The sequence below is a fragment of the Manis pentadactyla genome, chromosome 3 (genome assembly GCF_030020395.1).
Source record: "Manis pentadactyla isolate mManPen7 chromosome 3, mManPen7.hap1, whole genome shotgun sequence".
Lineage (NCBI taxonomy): Eukaryota > Metazoa > Chordata > Mammalia > Pholidota > Manidae > Manis > Manis pentadactyla.
The window spans coordinates 69,525,159-69,543,713 of NC_080021.1; the positions used below are offsets into that span (position 1 = coordinate 69,525,159).

The 18,555-nt window shown below is 33.0% G+C and overlaps 1 protein-coding gene across 2 annotated transcripts in view; it reads left to right on the forward strand.

The window, feature by feature from the left end:
• ARFGEF1 (ADP ribosylation factor guanine nucleotide exchange factor 1) overlaps positions 1 to 18,555 on the forward strand; it is a 144,574-nt gene that overhangs the window by 71,200 nt on the left and 54,819 nt on the right. For both annotated transcript variants that reach the window (XM_036886251.2, XM_036886252.2), the window contains exons 8-10: positions 4,897 to 5,072; positions 6,025 to 6,158; positions 9,449 to 9,683. In XM_036886251.2, the coding sequence (XP_036742146.1) occupies positions 4,897 to 5,072; positions 6,025 to 6,158; positions 9,449 to 9,683 (545 nt within the window). The remainder of the gene's footprint in view (positions 1 to 4,896; positions 5,073 to 6,024; positions 6,159 to 9,448; positions 9,684 to 18,555) is intronic.

Sequence of the window (18,555 nt, forward strand, 5' to 3'; positions counted from 1 at the left end):
CTTTGGCTGTTCGGGTCTTTTGTGGTTCCGTGTGAATTTTAGAACTTTTTGTTCCAGTTCGTTGAAGAATGCTGTTGGTATTTTGATGGGGATTGCATTGAATCTGTAGATTGTTATAGGCAGGGTAGACATTTTGAAAATATTAATTCTTCCTATCCATGAGCATGGGAAGAATTTCTATTTATTGGTGTCTTCTTTAATTTCCCTCATGAGTGTCTTGTAGTTTTTTAGGGTATAGGTCTTTTACCTTCTTGGTTAAGTTTATTCCTGGGTATCTTATTCTTTTTGATGCAACTGGAAATGGAGTTATTTTCCTGCTTTCTCTTTCTGCTGTCATTGTTAATATATAGGAATGCAACAGATTTCTGTGTATTAATTTGTGTCCTGCAGCTTTGCTGAATTCAGTTATTAGTCCTAATAGTTTTTTGTTGGAGTCTTTAGTTTTCTGTGAATAATACCATATCTTCTGCAAACAGTGACAGTTTAATTTCTTCCTTACGAGTCTGGGTGCCTTTTATTTCTTTGTGTTGTCTGATTGCCGTGGCTAGAGCCTCCAGTACTATGTAAAATAAAAGTGGAGAGAGTGGGCATCTTTGTCTTGTTCCCAAACTTAGAGGAAAAGATTTCAGCTTTTCGCTGTTAAGTATGATGTTGACTGTGGGTTTGTCATATCATATATGGCCTTTATTATGTTGAGGTACTTGCCCTCTTTACCCATTCTGTTGAGTTTATCATGAATGGATGTTGAATTTTGTTGAATGCTTTTTCAGCATCTTTTGAGAAGATCATGTGATTTTATCCTTTTTGTTGGTGTGCTATATGATCTTGATGGATTTTCAAATACTGTACCATCCTCCATCCCTGGGATAAATCCTACTTGATCATGATGGATGATCTTTTTGATGTATTTTTGAATTCAGTTTGCCAATATTTTGTTGAGTTCATTTTTGCCTCTTAGGTTCATGAGGGATATTGGTCTGTAATTTTCTTTTTTTGTGGTGTCTTTGGCTGGTTTTGTTATTACAGTGATGCTGGCCTCATAGAATGAATTTGGAATTATTCCCTCTTCTACTTTTTGGAATACTTTAAGGCGGTTGGATATTAGCTCTTCTTAAATGTATGATAAGATTCAGCTTTGCAGCATCTGGTCCAGGGGTTTTGTTCTTAGGTAATTTTTTGAATACCAGTTCAATTTCATTGCTGATAATTGGTCTGTTCAGATTTTCTGTTTCTTCCTTTGTCAGTCTTGGAAGGTTGTATTTTTCTAGAATATTGTTGTCCATTTCCTCTAGGTTATCCAATTTGTTAGCATATAATTTTTATAGTATTCTAGTATTTCATAGTATTCTCATAGTATTCTTTGTATTTCCATGGTGTCCATGGTGATTTTTCCTTTCTCATTTCTGATTCTGTTTATATGTGTGCACTGTTTCTTTATAAGTCTGGCTATGGTTTATCTATTTAAAAAAATTTTTTTAAAGAACCAGCTCCTAGTTTCACTGATTCTTTCTGTTGTTTTATTGTTCTCAATTTTATTTATTTCTGCTCTGATCTTTACTGTGTCCCTCATTCAACTGACTTTGGGCCTCATTTGTTGTTCTCTTTCTAGTTTCATTACTTGTGAGTTTAGACTGTTGATTTGAGATTGTTCTTCTCGCTTGAGTTAAGCCTATATTGCAGTTACTTTCCTCTTAGAATGCCCTTTGCTGCATCCCTCAGGTTTTGGGATATTGAATTGTTTTTATTTGCCTCCATATATTGCTTGATCTCTGTTTTTATTTGGTCGTTGATCCATTGCTTATTTAGGAGCAAGTTGTTAAGCCTCCATGTGTTTGTAGGTTTTTCATTTTATTTGCATAATTTATTTCTAGTTTCATACCTTTGTGGTCTGAGAAGCTGGTTGGTACAATTTCAATCTTTTTGAATTTACTGAGGCTCTTTTTGTGGCCTAGTATGTGGTCTATTCCAGAAAATGTTCCATGTGCTCTTGAGAAGAATGTGTATCCTGCTGCTTTTGAGTAGAGTGTTCTGTAGATAACTGTTAGGTCCATCTGTTCTCATGCATTGTTCAGTGCCTCTGTGCCCTTACTTTCTGTCTGGATGATCTGTCCTTTGGAGAGAGTGGTGTGTTGAAGTCTATGCATTCCATTCTGTTTCCCCGTTTAATCCTGTTATTATTTGTTTTGCATAATTAGTTGCTCCTATGTTGGGTGCATTGATATTTATAATGGTTATATTCTCTTGGATTGACCCCTTTATCATTATGTAATGTCCTCCTTTGTCTCTTGTTACTATCTTTGTTTTGAGCTCTATTTTGTCTGATACAGGTACTGCAACTCCTGCTTTTTCTCCCTATTAGTTGCATGACATACCTTTTTCCATCCCTTCACTTTTAGTCTGTGTATGTCTTTGGGTTTGAAGTGAGTCTCTTGTAGGCAGCATATAGATGGGTCCTATTTTTTTTATCGATTCTTTAGCTCTGTCTTTTGATTGATGCATTCAGTCCATTTACATTTAACGTGGTTATTGATAGGTATATACTTACTTCCATTGCAGGCTTTCGATTTGAGATTACCAAAGTTCAAGGGCAGCTTCCTTACTGTCTAACAGTCTGACTTAATTCTCTTAGTTTGCTATTTCAAACACAATCTAAAGGTTCTTTTTTTTTTTTCCTCCCTTCTTCTTCTTCCTCCACTATTTTTATATTATGTGTCACATTCTGTGCTCTTTGTTTATCCCTTGACTGACTTTGTGGGTAGTTGATTTAGTTTTACATTTGCTTAGTAATTAATTGGCCTACTTCCTTTACTGTGGTTCAATTTTCTCTGGTTACAGCTTTTAGCCTTAGGAGCACCTCCATCTAGAATAGTCCCTTTAATAAAATACACTGTAGAGATGGTTTGTGAGTGGTAATTCCCTCAATTTTTGCTTATCTGGAAATTGTTTAACCCCTTCTTCAAATTTAAATGATAATATTGCCAGGTAGAGTATGCTTGGTTGGAGGCCCTTCTGTTTCATTGCATTAAATACATCATGTCACTCCCTTCCGGTCCCACCAAACCTCTCAGGTCCTGAGAAGCCCTTATTCACCCTTGTAATTACCTATTGATATGGATTTGGACTACTACTCTCCACCCCTTGGAAACACCTATTGATATGGAGATGCACTAAGACCAGACTAGAGATTCTGGAAGTATTACAATTTTATTCACAGTACTCCTTGCCCTTTTAGCACCTGTCTCGCTGTTGGGACATCTTTCAAAGTGCCCACCTTTATTTCGTCCTAGAGCGGCCGGTTGTGCGTACCTCCTCTCCACAAGTGGCTGGAATCTCAGTCTCCCAGAGTATTCTGCCTGTCTTTGTTTTCCAACCCCACTAATCTCCAGAGCACATGTTATGTGGGTCCATGCTCCCAGAGCAGATCTCCAGGGCTGAGTATTTAGCAGTCCTGGGCTTCTACTCCCACCCTGCTCTGTTTTTCTTCCTTCCACCTTTGAGCTGGTATAGTGGGAGAGCTTGGATTCAGCCGGACCACGAGTTTGCTACTTCATCCTTTTCTGTGAGATTTTCTCGTTTCTCTATATGTAGGCCATCTGTTCTGCAGTCTTTGGGTTGGTCTTTCAGGATCAGCTGTATTTGCTGTATTTTTGTGTTATACATGGTTTTAGAAGGTTTCTGGCTCACTTCTCACACCACCCTTTTTCATTTACCACTTTTTAATTGCAAAACATACTTTGGAGTTATCCATTTTAATCTATTGAGGGTGTTCTATTTTGGATAGCAAAAAGCAGCTTCAGAGTTGGGATATCCGATAACACTCCTTTCATTTATTGAATTAATCAAAAATTGGACACATTATCAATTATCAACAAAATTAAAATAGCTTTTAGCACACAGTGAGAATCAGTTGTGTCCTTAATGTATTTTGTGTGTGTATATGTGGGGGGTTGTATATTATGGTGATGACTCATGTACATTTTATTATCTTTGTTGCTGAAGAGAAGAAACATACACAAAGAAAGGTGCAATACCTTACTCAGTAAGTAGAGAAATGATTTGAAACACAGGTCTTTCATATTCCAAAATTTGTGCTTCTTGTAGTATGATTTATTTCTCCCATGCTTTTAGCTTTCTGGTAGCCTGAAAGGGGCAGTTGCCTGCCAGAGAGTACTGAGTTACAGCCACAAACATGTATATTTTCCTTTTTTAAAATAACATATATTACACCTAGAGTTGTTCTGAAACTCAGTATTATTTGTGTCTATGTTTATTCTGTAAGAAGTCATTTATTTCTGTATTACAAGTATGATTATTCAGAGTAACATACTGAAAAATATTCAGATGTATGTAGGCCATTATTTCCATAGCTGTGTTCCAGAGAATATGTATTTTAGAGCTATTAATAGATATTCTAAAAAAAGGATAAGGGGTTTGTGGTAAAATAAATTTGGAAACACTGCATATTGTATATCCCCTTCTGAGTGCTCAGTGAATATTAGCTAATTACAGGCTATAATAAACCTATTTCCCAACATTTCCCTAACTTATTTGATAATGGGTTATTTTTTTAAGGAGTTTCTATTAATGTCTCAAGGTATTAATGTTTATTGGAACCCAGTTTAATAAATGCTAATGTAGACTAAAAGTAAACTTCTGTTTTGGCATGTTCAGGTTAGCCTTTCATCAGCAGGGTGTGTTTCATTGCTAGAGCTACTTAAGGATCATATTCAAAGGTGTTCCAAATGCATATGTACTAGTAAGTATGCTAGCATTTAAATTGTGCCAACACATACTACCTTACACTGCTTTTCTGCTACTTTCATTTTAAATACTCTGTGTTTTCAGTATACTCAAGTCAGATATATTTGCATGCTTTTTTTTATTCTTACCATTTAGATTTGGGAGAAAGGACTATTGTAAATGCAAGTGCAGATGGCAACATTGGAACTGTAGAGGATGGTAGTGACAGTGAAAATATTCAAGCAAATGGAATTCCAGGAACACCAATTTCTGTTGCATATACACCATCCTTACCTGATGACAGATTGTCTGTCTCTTCCAATGATACTCAGGTATATATAAATGGAGGGGGGTGGAGTGGGAACCCTGTTTATCTTAACAAATTTATAGGTTACCATCACCTAGAAAATATATCCAGTTGATGATGTTGACAGATTTCAGTTTGGGAAAATAAAAACTTAGGTTTTTCTCCCTCACTAATAACAAATTTAAGCTGTTAATTCTCTTAATATATTGATAGTTACATTTTCAACTCTTGAGGTGTGTCTTTTATGTGTTGACATCTTCCCTGTACTTCCCCCACCCCCATTGAAATTACAGTAAGAAGAACATTTTGATCACATACATATTCATAGGATAATTCCAGTATCATAGTATGAAAAAGAACTTATAGAAGTCTAGGGAACTTCATCTTACCTTTTGTTCAAGGTTATAATGAAATCCATACTATGGTAGTGATAGGTCCTCCTCATCCCCACCCTATATTTTGTGTGTTTTTATCCTTATCTTTTTAGATAAGGGAATCCTTCCCTAAGTATTGCCCCATACATAGGGTAAGTTTTCTTGGCCTTGTTGAGCATCAGTTGACAACTTTCAGACATTGCCATGGCAGTCTCTGTTGTCCTATGCCTATCTTTGAAGAGTAGGAAAATAAAAAATAAAATTGGACAAAAACACAAAACACCTAGTGACAGGTGGTAGGTAGAAAGCATAGTTTAGGCCCTGGATATGAGGTATATTGCCAGGGCATGATCTGCTAGTTTTTGTTAATAATAGTATGAACTGGAAAAACTTTAAGAGTTTATTTAGTGGCAAAGAAGGAATATTTTAAAAGAATGTTTTTTTTTTAGGTATTGTTGGGGATAAGGGTAGCATGTTAGACTAAAGAGAAACAATGTTGAAATTTCTCATCTGGTTTCCCTCCTAAAAGAACTCCATCTATAGGGCTGAATTGATTTTACACTGGCAAATATCTTTATTTACATGGTATGTTAACTCACTTAGGAATCTGGAAATTCTTCAGGACCTTCACCTGGTGCTAAGTTTTCCCACATTTTACAAAAGGATGCCTTTCTAGTATTCAGGTCGTTGTGTAAACTGTCAATGAAACCACTGTCAGATGGCCCACCAGATCCAAAGTAAGTCATGAGCTTTTCTGCCTTACAAACTTTTAAGCTTGAAACTTACTGTAAGATAGTCTTTGGATTTTCTTTTGTTCTTCTTAGTACTGTAGGACCCTCAAAGATACAGTTTAAGGGTTGGTTTACTTTTTAAAAATTGTGTCTGAAAACAGTAAGTTCAAAACTGCTAGAGTAGATTGGCTTACTCTATTTCCCAAAGCATACTGCAGTTTTACAGAGTTGTGCCTGGAACATAGTAGGTGCTCAGTAAATATTGAATGAATGGATGAATTCTTATTTCAGTGTTGTAATTTTGGAGCCAATGTGGCCTTATGTGAGACTTCTGAAAACTACCAGTTGAAAAGTATAAATCTTAAGAGAAATAAATCTTAAAAGTCATAATGAAAGATTACACATACTTATTAAGGTCTGAAAAATGCCCTTGAGTTGTAGGAAGTACTTTGAGATAGGAGTCAGTTTTTGGTTCCCATCAAATATACTACTTTAAACCATAAGAAAATGCCAGTTTTGTTAAGTTACAATTATCAAGTATCTTTCATTTCATATGATTCAAGTATAGCTAATTCCTACTTAAGATTGACTTTGGGAGTTATTAGACAGGTATGCTTCTCTAATGTTGCAGCATGATGTATATGTTATACTGTGGCAATTTTAGGAGAACCTTCTGGAGAGAGAAACCTTAAGAAGGCCTGAGTGACTTTGCAAAAATATACTGAAGTGGGGGAAAGCATTTCAGATTCTAAGTGTCAACTAAAAAGAAAGACTAGATACAGTCAAAATAAAAATGTAGTTTTGGTAAACTACATTTGTTACATTTTCTATAGTTTTGTTATATTTTGCCATATTGTACTGATTCAGTGAGAAACACCTTTTAGGCCCAGAAGTCTAAAATTCTAATACCTTTTTAGGGTCAAATTCTGATAGATATATAATTTATTGATTCTTCTGTATTTTGAAAATATGAAGTCTACAGAAAAAGGTTCAGATTGCAGTGTAAAGTTGATTATGCCCTCTATATTTTATAAGAATAAATTAAGTTTTTTCAATTTCATCTTATTGTGAAGGCCAAAATAACTCTCATTCAAAAATTGACAATTTTGACTATTCATTATGAGTTGAAGACCAACTTTAAGGAAGAAATAACTTAAAAATTTGGTATTATTGCTGACAGCCATTTTCCTATGATTTTAAAAATATTAATTGATCTTAAAAGCCTCAGATACTTAATTTTCCCATATCAAATGTAAAAAGTGTGATTTGAAAAAATGTTAGAAATATAAAAGAAGGAATTCTTTAAAATGCCAAGAATGAATAGAACACAAAATATATTAACTTTGAGGAGTACTATGGGGAACAGTGTGTTCATCTAGCCCTGTAGAAAGAATAGTCTAGTTTTGGAGGGCTGCCATCTTTAATGTTACAAAGGATTCTTATGCAAAATAATGTAAATTAATTGTCCTTCTAGTTAGTGAACTGAAACCAAATATTAGGAAATTATGTTTGAACATAAAAAATACCTTCTTGACATCAGTATCATAAACACTGGAATTAAATACTAAAAGAGATCTTTTTCCAACTCTTGAAACTCTTCTTTTTCCAAAAGATGAAGCACAGTGTTCTATCTTGAATGATTTTTTTGCCAAAATTAATGAGCTTTTGTAGTTATATAATTTTCTTTTTCAATCTTTGCTTTTCTTTGCATTTTGTGGCCTTGCTAAGATCATTCAGGAAATGTTCAACTTGAGTCATAATTTGTAAGTACTTACACCATAAAAACCTGGAACTGAAATTTCTAGCCTCTTTTGCCTATCAAAAGTATACTTTATTATTATATCATAAGGCAATAATTTGACCATTTTTTCATCAATTAATGCCCTATACATAGTAGGTACTTAATGTTTGGATGAATGCATGAATAAATTCATTAATTGAGCACATACTATATACAAGGCATTTTGTTAGATGCTAGGGATGCAAAGATAAAACATAACAAAAACTAATGTTTTTGAGAATGGAAAGCTGAGGTTTTAATCGCTATTGGAATTAAGCAAAAATTTGATAAATATGAGCTAGACTAGGAAGTAGTAGTGTATAAGCTTTGGATGGCTTCAACATAAAGGGTAGATACTGGCCCACTCCATATTTTCCTGTAGCTATTAAACATCTTAACTCTTACTGTTACTAATGTGATTTATTTGAGCTTTTTTTTTCTTTCTGTAATTCTGTATTTGCTGCACATATTCTTAGATTCAGAATAACCATCTTGGAAACATGACTGTAATAGTGAATCATGATATTATTGGTTTCAGCTTTATTTCAAGGCAATTTACATGAAATTAAATGTTCCTTGTTAGAATTTCTTAGGTCCTTGAGTTACTTGATACTCAGTATAAAATTTTTACGGTAAAAATCAGGAACAGTTTATTATACAGTATTGTAAATGTGACTAAATACAGCATTTGGAATAAATAAAACACCAGCTGCTAGAGTACTTAAATATGTCCTGCATTTGAAAAGTTCCTATAATCAATTTCCTTGGTCTTTTGGGCTTACGGTGCCTGTTTCAATGGGAGAAAAATTATATTCATGAAATCTGACCACTAAAAAGCAAGATAATGATTAGAAGTATGACATAGTATATTGATCAGATAAAAAATTTTTTTTAATTTAAGCTGAAAATGTTTTTTGGTTGTTCATTACAAAAATACATTTATCCATTTATATATTTATCCAAATATATGTTCTGAAGCCTCTTTTATGTATTTCAAAAAAGAAAAAAACTTCAGTTACTGAAAAAGCAAGCTTGAAAGTAGTACTGTAACTGTTAATACAACCAGAGAACAGTTTATTAGTATTTAGGATTTTTGAGTAGCATAACTAGGAAAAAAGTACATTGGAAGGAACTATTAATACTAAATGCGGCACTTCTTCTGAGAAGTTCATGATGATTTCTAAAAAAAGAGTATGCTTGTGAAAAGAACAAGTCATAAATCTTTAAATTATTTTTCTTGCCCAAAGGAACAGTACATGAATGTTAAATATGTGTGAATAGTTTTCTCACTTTAAAAGTTCATGACATTATGTGCTATAAAAGAACTTAAGTGGAACTACCAATTATTAGCGGCTAAGCTTATTCAGCCTACATACCTTTTTATGTTCTGGAGTTCTCTGTTCTTATCCATCTGAAAGTTTGTGAAATTATGTGGTACCAGAAATTATCTTTGGAATAATCTACTACCATACTGCTAAACTTGTCCATATACTGTGCCTTCTTTTTTACATTTTAGGTCTCATGAGTTACGATCCAAGATTCTTTCATTGCAGTTACTTCTATCCATTCTTCAGAATGCAGGACCTGTTTTCAGGACTAATGAGATGTTTATTAATGCTATTAAGCAGTATCTGTGTGTTGCACTCTCAAAAAATGGAGTCTCATCTGTTCCAGATGTTTTTGAACTTTCTCTCTCCATATTTCTTACTTTGTTATCAAACTTCAAGACACATCTGAAGATGCAAATTGAGGTATGTTCTGAATTTAGGCATTGCTGGATATTTCATTTGCTTCATATTAAATGAGATTATTAATATAGTGGAAAAATTTTCAGAATGTGAAATATTCGTGTGCTACTTTTTTTCTTCACCTATTCAACTAACATACCTACAAAGTACTAAGCACTAATTGAGCACTAAGAGTGCAAATTAAAATACAGCCTCTTTCTTCAAGGAATTTATACTTGTTTAGTTAATGATTCTACTTGTCTTGAATTAATTTGGTCCTTACAAAGCTCTGCTATTGTATATATGGTATGTAATGGTGAATTTGGTTATCTTAAAAGAAAGCTCTAAATACTTTGCCTACGTGGTTTTAGCCATGTAAGTTTATGGCACAATAAAGAGGTAATTGAGAAAGATTATGTTTTTGGGGGTTATATTTTAGGACATTTGAATTTGAATTTTTGCTTTGTATTTTTTTCTAATGTATATATGTTATTCTTAACGTTTTCTCCCAAGATCTTTGGAAATAAAACGGCAGTCATGTGTTTACAAAATATTTCCGGAGACTTAGCAGAACTTAATTAGGGAATCTTCCAACCATGTCTGCATGTACCATGCAAGTGTACCAATTCCTGATCTTTTGTTTCATCTTCAAATAATACAGTATTTAAAAATAATACTCTTATGTTTTCCTGATTTAATGGGTGCCTTTTCCCATTTTTCATTTGTTAAAATAATGTTTTGGTTGAGGCATTGTATATTTAGAAATACTTCTATGCTAATCATTTTCACCTTCATATTATATCTGATATGATGTGCAGGTTACATTTTAATTTTTATTAATTTGATATTTAATCCTAACTCAAGATGAATAATTCATTAACTTGTAGGAAGGATAAATTGCTTTCCCAAAGTTTTGAGGTGATTAAAATAATCATATTATTGTTCTACAATATCTTAAAATTTATTATTATGTGAAAGAGACAGAAAAAGGCCTTGCTATTTTAAGTGAAAAACTTAAACTTGGGCCATATTTCTTAACAGAAAACAATTTCTAGTCTGTACATGTCAAATTTTAGAAGTTTACCTTGTCTGTTTAAGTAATGCAAGGAATTTAGAAAGTAAAATAATGCAAAACATTTAAAAAGACACTTAAAATTGCTATATTTAGGTAGTCTTTTCCCATTATATTCAGGAACTACAAATAAAATAGACATTTTGAAAAAAGCTTTTGGAACTTTTGCTTCTACAATAATACAGAAGTCTTTGATTTGATGATAAAGCATTTAAATTGACACTAGGTAATTTTGGAAGACTGCATCCAGTTACAAATTTTTAAACACTGAGACTCTACTTCTGAAGTATTATTTAGTATACTGCATGTAAATATAAATTCTTATGGCACCAGAGATCACAAAAATCTTTTACTATTTTTGTGGAGTAATTGGATACACAAAATTTTGTAAACAGATTTAAAAGGAAATACTATTAAGAAATTTCCTGTGTGATCATAGACAATAGATTCTCATTACAAAATTATAATACTCTTCTGGTATTTTTTGTTCTTGTTTTTTGTAAAGATTAGGTTTATTTCTTTCTCTTGTCTCTTACGGGGATATATTAGGAGGATAGAACAAGGTGAGTGTAGGATAGGCTTTTGAAAATATTAGACATATACAAGTGCAAGATTAGATGTGTTCCAGTTGAAAAACACAACATATCAAAACCTAAAATTTGCAAAACAAAATTGAGATTGTTGTTTCATGAAGATTTATTTTATGAGAAAATTAACTATAGAGTTTCTATGTGATGTTTTTTCCCATGGACATTAACTTACATATCTATTTCAGAAAACAGTTTCTACACTTTTTAAGAGACTTATGTGAAGACAAAGTGCTTGTGATAGTACTATTATTCTACATACATTACATTACAGGTGCTCAATAAATCTTTAAAGTATAGTTTTTGTTAGAGCCTTAGTTGATAGATATGGTATATTAAATTACAATTATAGGCTTTTGCTTATTAGTGCAATTCAGTAACTCATCAGCAGTAGCTAAAGTTTTTTTTCCCCCTTTCTCCAAATCTGTGTTTCATTTACTCTAAATTGGAGTCCCAAATTTTCTTTCTTATTTATTTATTGAGGTATAATTGCTATGCACTATTTTATTAGTTTCAGGTGTATAACATACAGTGATTCAACATGTGTATACATGGTAAAATGGTCACCAAATAAGTCTTGTTATCTACCATCTTAGTCACCTTACTAAATTAGTACAGTATTATTGACTGCATTTCCCATGCTGTGTATCACATCCCCATGCTTATTTATTTTGTAACTGGAGATTTGTACTTAATCCCCTTTAACCATTTTACCCAACCCCCATCCCCTCTGCAACCACGAATCTGTTCTCTGTGTCTATATATTTGGGTTTTGTTTTGTTTTGTTTCTTAGATTCCACATACAGGTGAGATCATGCAGTATTTATCTTTCTCTGCCTTACTTCATTTAGCATAATACTCTCAAGAACTATCTATGTTGTCACAATTGGCAAGATTGCATTCTTTCTTTTGGGTGAGTAATGATCCATTTGTGTGTGTGTGTGTGTACACACACCACATCTTCTTTATTTATCCATCAGTGTGGATCCTTAGGTTGTTTCCATATCTCTGTTATTGTATATAATTCTGCAGTGAACATAGTGGTTCATTTATATTTTCAAATTAGTATTTTCATTTTTCCTGGATAGATACTCAGTAGTTGAATTGCTGGATCATATGGTAGCTCTATTTTTAGTTTTTTCAAAAACCTCCATACTGCTTTCTGTAATGGCTGCACCAAATTACCTTCCCACCAACAGTGCATGAGGGTTGCCTTTTCTCCACATCCCTGCCAACACTTCTTATTTCTTGTTTTTTTAATAGCAAATTTGACAGGTATAAGATGGTATCTAATTGTCGCTTGGCTTTGCATTCCTGTGTTAATTAATGATGTTGAGCATCTTTTCATGTGCCTATTGGTTATTTATATGTCTTTTTCAGAAAAATGTTCAGTAACTCTACCCATTTTTTTATTGGATTTCTTTTTTGGTTTTGAGTTCTTTAAGTATGTTAGATATTACCCCTTAGTGGATATATGACTTGAAGATACCTTTCCCCACCATTCGGTACAGTGTCATTTTGTTGATAGTTTACTTCTCTGTGCAAAAACTTTTTAGTCTGATGTAGTTCCATTTGTTTACTTCTTTTTTTTTCCCTGCTTGCCTTTGGAGTCAGATCCAAAAAAAGTCACTAATATTGATGTAAAGGAGCTCACTGCCCATGTTTTCTTGTAGTTTTATTGTTTTAGGTTTTACATTCAAGTCTTTAATCCATTTTGAGTTAATTTTTGTGTGTCCAGTTTCATTCTTTTGCATGTAGCTGTCCAGTTTTCCCAGCACCATTTATTAAAGAGACTGTCTTTTCCCTATCACATAATTTTTCCTCCTTTGTCCTATTTTAATTGGCCATATATGCCTGGGTTTATTTCTGGGCTGTCTATTCTATTGCATTAATTAATCTATGTGTTTTTATGCCAGTACTGTACTGTTTTGTTACTGTAGCTTTTTAGAATAGTTTGAAATCAGGGAGTGTGACACCCCTGGCTCTGTTTTTCTTAAGACAGTTTTAGCTATTCAGGGTCTTTTGTAGTTCCACTCAAATTTTAGAATTATTAGTCTGGTTTTGTGGATAATGTCATTTTGATAGGAATTTTGATAAAAATTGCATTGAATCTATAGATTGTTTTGGGTAGTATTATGGACATTTTAACAATATTAATTCTTCCAGTCCATGAGCATGGGCTATCTTTCCATTTATTTGTATCTTCTTAAATTTCTTTCATCAGTGTCTTAGACATTTTGAGTGTACAGGTCTTTCAACTTGTGTAAATTTATTATTATTTTATTCTTTTAGATGCTGCTGAAAATAGGATTGCTTTTCTTGATTTCTCTTTCTAGTGCATTATTAGTGATATTTTTGTATATTAATTTTGGATCTTGCAACTTACTTTAATTCACTTAGTTTTTGGTGGAGTCTGTGGGGTTTTTTGCATATAACATGTCATCTGTAAAAAGTGACAGCTTACTAATATACTTCCCAATTTGTATGCTGCTTTTTTTTTTCCTTTTTCTTGCCTAATTGCTGTGGCTAGTACTTCCAATACTGTGTTGAATAAAAGGGGTAATAGTGGGCATTCTTTTGCTCCTAATAGAAAAAGCTTTGAGCTTTTTCACCATTGAGTATGATATTAGCTGGGGTTTTGTCATATGTGGCCTTATTATGTTGAGGTTTTCTCTACATCTACTTCGTTGAGAGTTTTTATTATAAATGAATATTGAATTTTCTCAAATGCTTTTTGTGCATCTGTTGAGATGAAAATAATTTTTATCTTTCATTTTGTTAATGTAGTGTGTCACATTGGTTTTTTGAATGTGGAGTCATCCTTGCATCCATGGAATAACTCCCATGTGGTTATGCTGTATAATTCTTTTAATATATTGTCAAATTCAGTTTGCTAATATTTTGTTGAGAATTTTGCATCTTTGTTCATCAGGGATTGGCCAGTAATTTTACTGACTGATTGATTGACTGCTGCTGTCAGTCTGGTTTTCGTTATCAGGGTAATGCTGGCCTCATAAAATGAGTTTGGAAGTGTTCCTTCCTCTTCTATATTTTGGAAGAGTTTGAGAAGAATAGGTATTAAATCTTCTTTGGCTGTTTGGTAGAATTTTTCCAGCAAAGCCATCTGGTCCTGGACTTTTCTTGTTCAGAGGCTTTTGATTACTGAATCAATGTCTTTACTAGTAATCAGTCTATTCAGATTTTGTATTTATTAATGATTCAGTCTTGGAAGATTATGTTTCTAGGAATTTATCCATTTTTTCTAGGTTGTCCCATTTGTTGGTATAAAATTGTTCATATCAGTGTCTTAGGATCATTTCTATTTCTGTGGCATCATTTCTACTCTTCTCTTTTATTACTGATTTTTATTTGAGCTCTCTCATTTTTTATTCTTGGTGAATCTAGCTGAAAGCTTGTCAGTTTTGTTTTCTTTTCAAAGAACTAGCTCTTAGTTTCATTGATGTTTATCATTATTTTATTCTCTATTATTGCTCTATCTTTATTATTTTCTTCCTTCTACCAACTTTTGGTTTAGTCTGTTCTTTTCCTAATTTGTTTAGGTGTAAGATTAGATTGTTTAAGATTTCTCTTGTTTCTTGAGATAGCTTTCTATTGCTGTGAATTTCCCTCTTAGAACTACTTTTGTTTCATCTCAGATTTTGTCATGTTTTAATTGTTTTCATTTCTAGGTATTTTTTAGTTTCTCCTTTGATTTCCTCTGTGAATCATTAGTTTTTAGTAGCATGTTGTTTAATCTCCACATATTTGTAGTTTTTCCAGTTTCTTCTTGTAATTAATTTTTTTCATCTTGTTATGATATCAGAAAAGATATTTGATGTGATTTTAATCTCTTGAATCTATTGAGACTTGTTTTATGGCCTAACCTGTTTGTGATCTATCCTGGAAAACCTTCATGTGCACTTGAGGTGAATGTATTCTACTTCTGGATGGAATGTTCTGTATATGTCTGTTAAGTCCACATGGTCTATACATGTTGTGTTAAGGTCATTGATCCTTTACTGATTTTCTGTCTGGATGTTCTCTTCATTCATGTAAGTGAGGTGTTAAAATCCCTTACTGTTATCATATTGCTGTCAGTTTCTCCCTTAAATTCTGTTAATATTTGCTTTATGTATTTTCATGTGTCTATGTTAGGTGTATATGTGTTTATAAATATTATATCTTCTTGCTGGGTTGACCCCATTATCATTACATAGTGCCCCTTGTTGTCTGTTTTTTTTCCTGTCAATGTAGGAAGACATTAAAGTATTATTCTCTATGCTGTATTTTCATCCCTGTGAGATTAATTTATATTATAATTAACATTTTTGTACTTCTTTATCCCCTTCACCTACTTCACCCACCCACCTCAGCCCCTCCCCCATGGTAACCACTGGTCTCTTCTCTGTGTCTATGAGTCTATTTCTGTTCTTCTGTTTTTGTTTTTTGATTCCACATGTAAGTTAAATCATATGGTATTGTCTTTTTTTGCCTGGCTTATTTTATGTAGCATAATATCCTCTGGGTCCATCTATGTTTATGTTGTAAATATCAAGATTTCTTTCTTTTTTATGGCAAATATTCCATTGTATGTATGTCACACATCTTTATTCATCTGTTGATGGACATTTTCATTGCTTCCATATCTTGGCTGTTGTAAATAATGGGACAATAAACGGGTGTATGTATCTTTTCAGATCAGTGATTTTGTTTTCTTCCAGTAAATTCCCAGAAATGGATTTGCTGGATTGTATGGTATTTCTATATTTAGCCTTTTGAGGAATATCCATACTGCTTTCCACAGTGGCTGGACTAATTTAGATTCCCAACAAAAATGCAAGAGCATACCCTTTTCTCCATTATCCCCATCAGCAACTGTTATTGTTTTCTGGAGTAGCCATCAGACTGCTGTGTGGTGTGAGGTGATGTCTCATTGTGGTTTTGATTTGTACTTGCCTGATGATGAGTGATATTGAATATCTTTTCATGTGTCTGTTGGCCATCTGTATGTCTTCTTTGGAAAAATGTCTGTTTAGGTCCTCTGCCCATTTTTTAATCGGGTTTTTTGGTGTTGAATTATATGAGTTCCTTAGTATTTTGAATGTTAGTCCCTTATAAGATATATCATTTGCAAATATATTCTCCTATACAGTAGGTTACCTTTTTGTTTCATTGATGGTTTCCTTTGTGGTACAGAAGCTTTTTAGTTTGATATAGTCCCACTTGTTAATTTTTTTACTTTTGTTTCTCTGGCCTGGGGAGACATCAAAAAAAAAAATTACTCATGTGGATGTTCATAAGATTCCTTCCTATGTTTTATTCTAAAATTTTTATAATTTCATGCCTTAAATTTAAGTCTTTAATCCATTTCAAGTTTAGATGGTGATCCAGTTTCATTCTCATGCATGTAGCTGTCCAGTTTCTTCCCAAGCCATTTATTGAAGAGACTGTCTTCCCATTATATATTCTTGGCTCCTTTGTCATATATTAATTGACCATATAGGTGTTGGCTTACTTCTGGGCTCTCTGTTCTTTTCCATTGATCTATGTGTCTACTTTTGTGCTAGTATCATATACTGTTTTAATCATTGTAGCTTTTGTAGCTTGAAATCAGGGAGCATGATACCTCCATCTTTGTTCTTCTTTGGCAAGATTTTTTTGGCTATCTGGAGCTTTTGTGGTTCCATATAAATTTTAGGATTTTTTTGCTCTAGCTCATTGAAAAATAACATTGGTATTTTGATGTGGATTGTGTTGAGTCTGTAAATTGCTTTGGGAAGATGGCCATTTTGACAATATTTATTCTTTATGTCCATGAGCATGGGATAGCTTTCCTTTTATTTGTGTCTGGTTTCTTTTATCAGTGTCATAGTTTACAGAGTACAGGTGTTTTACCTCCTTGGTTAGGTTTTCTCTTCTATTAATTAGTCTTTGTTTTAAAGTCTATTTTGTCTGATTTAAGTATAGCTACACCAATTTTCATTTCTACTAGCATGAAACATCTTTTGCTGTCCTTTAGCTTTCTGTATGTGTCTGTCCTTACTTCGGAAGTGAGTCTTGTAGGCAGTATATAGGTGTGTCTTGTTTTTTTTTGTTTTTTGTCCTTTCAGCCACTCTATATATTTTGATTGGATAATTTATTCCATTTGAATTTAAAGTTATTATTGATAGGAATGTACTTGTTGCCATTTTGTTCATTGTTTTCTCACTGTTTTTATAGCTCCTCTCTGTTACTTTCTTCTTCACTTGCTCTCTTCTATTATGATTTGCTTACTGTCTTTATGTGTTGAGCTTGTTATGCTTTAAGTGTTATGCTTAGATTCTTTCCTCATTTTCTTTTGCATATTACTCTAAGTTTTTGCTTTGTGATTACCTTGAAGTTCACATGTATTCTCCTGTTTATTACAATATATTTTAAGTTGCTGATTACTTAAATTTGGACATATTCCAAAGCTCTACACTTTTTACTCCTTCCCCAAGTTTTATGTTTTTGATGTCACTTTTTACATCTTTTGTTTTGTGTATCTGTTGACCAGTTATTTTAATTATATTTATTTCTTAGTACTTTTTTCTTTTATCTTATTTGCTCTGTAATTGATTAATCCACTATGTTTACTATATATTTACCTTTTCCAGTGAGAATTAATACTTTCATATTTTTCCTTGTTACTAATTAACACCTTTCCTTTTCAGCTTAGGGAAGTCCCTTTAATATTTCTTATAAGGCTGGTGATGAACTCCTTTAAAGTTTGCTTGTCTAGAAAACTCTATTTCTCCTTCATATGTGAATGATAACCTTGCCAGATAAGGGTATTCTTGGCTGGAAGTTTTTTCCTTTCAGCCATTTGAATATATCATGCCACTTGCTTCTGGCTTGCAAAGTTTCTGCTACAAAATCTGCTGTTAGACTTAACAGGCTTTCCTCTGCAGGTAACAATTTGTTTTTGTTTTTCCGCTTTTCAGATTCTTTCTATGTTTTTTTTAACTTTTAACATTTTAATTTTAACGTACCTTGGTGTGGCTCTCATAAATTTGAATTCATGTTATTTGAAACTCTATTAGCTTCCTGGACCTCAGTGTTTGTTTCCTTCCCTTATTTCTTGAAATTTTCAACTGTTTTTTTCTGCACGTAACTTTCTGCCTCTTTCTTTTTTGTCCTTCTGGAACCCTTATAAGATGAACGTTATTCCACTTGATGTTGTCTAAAGGTCCCTTAAGTTACTCCACCTTTTAATTT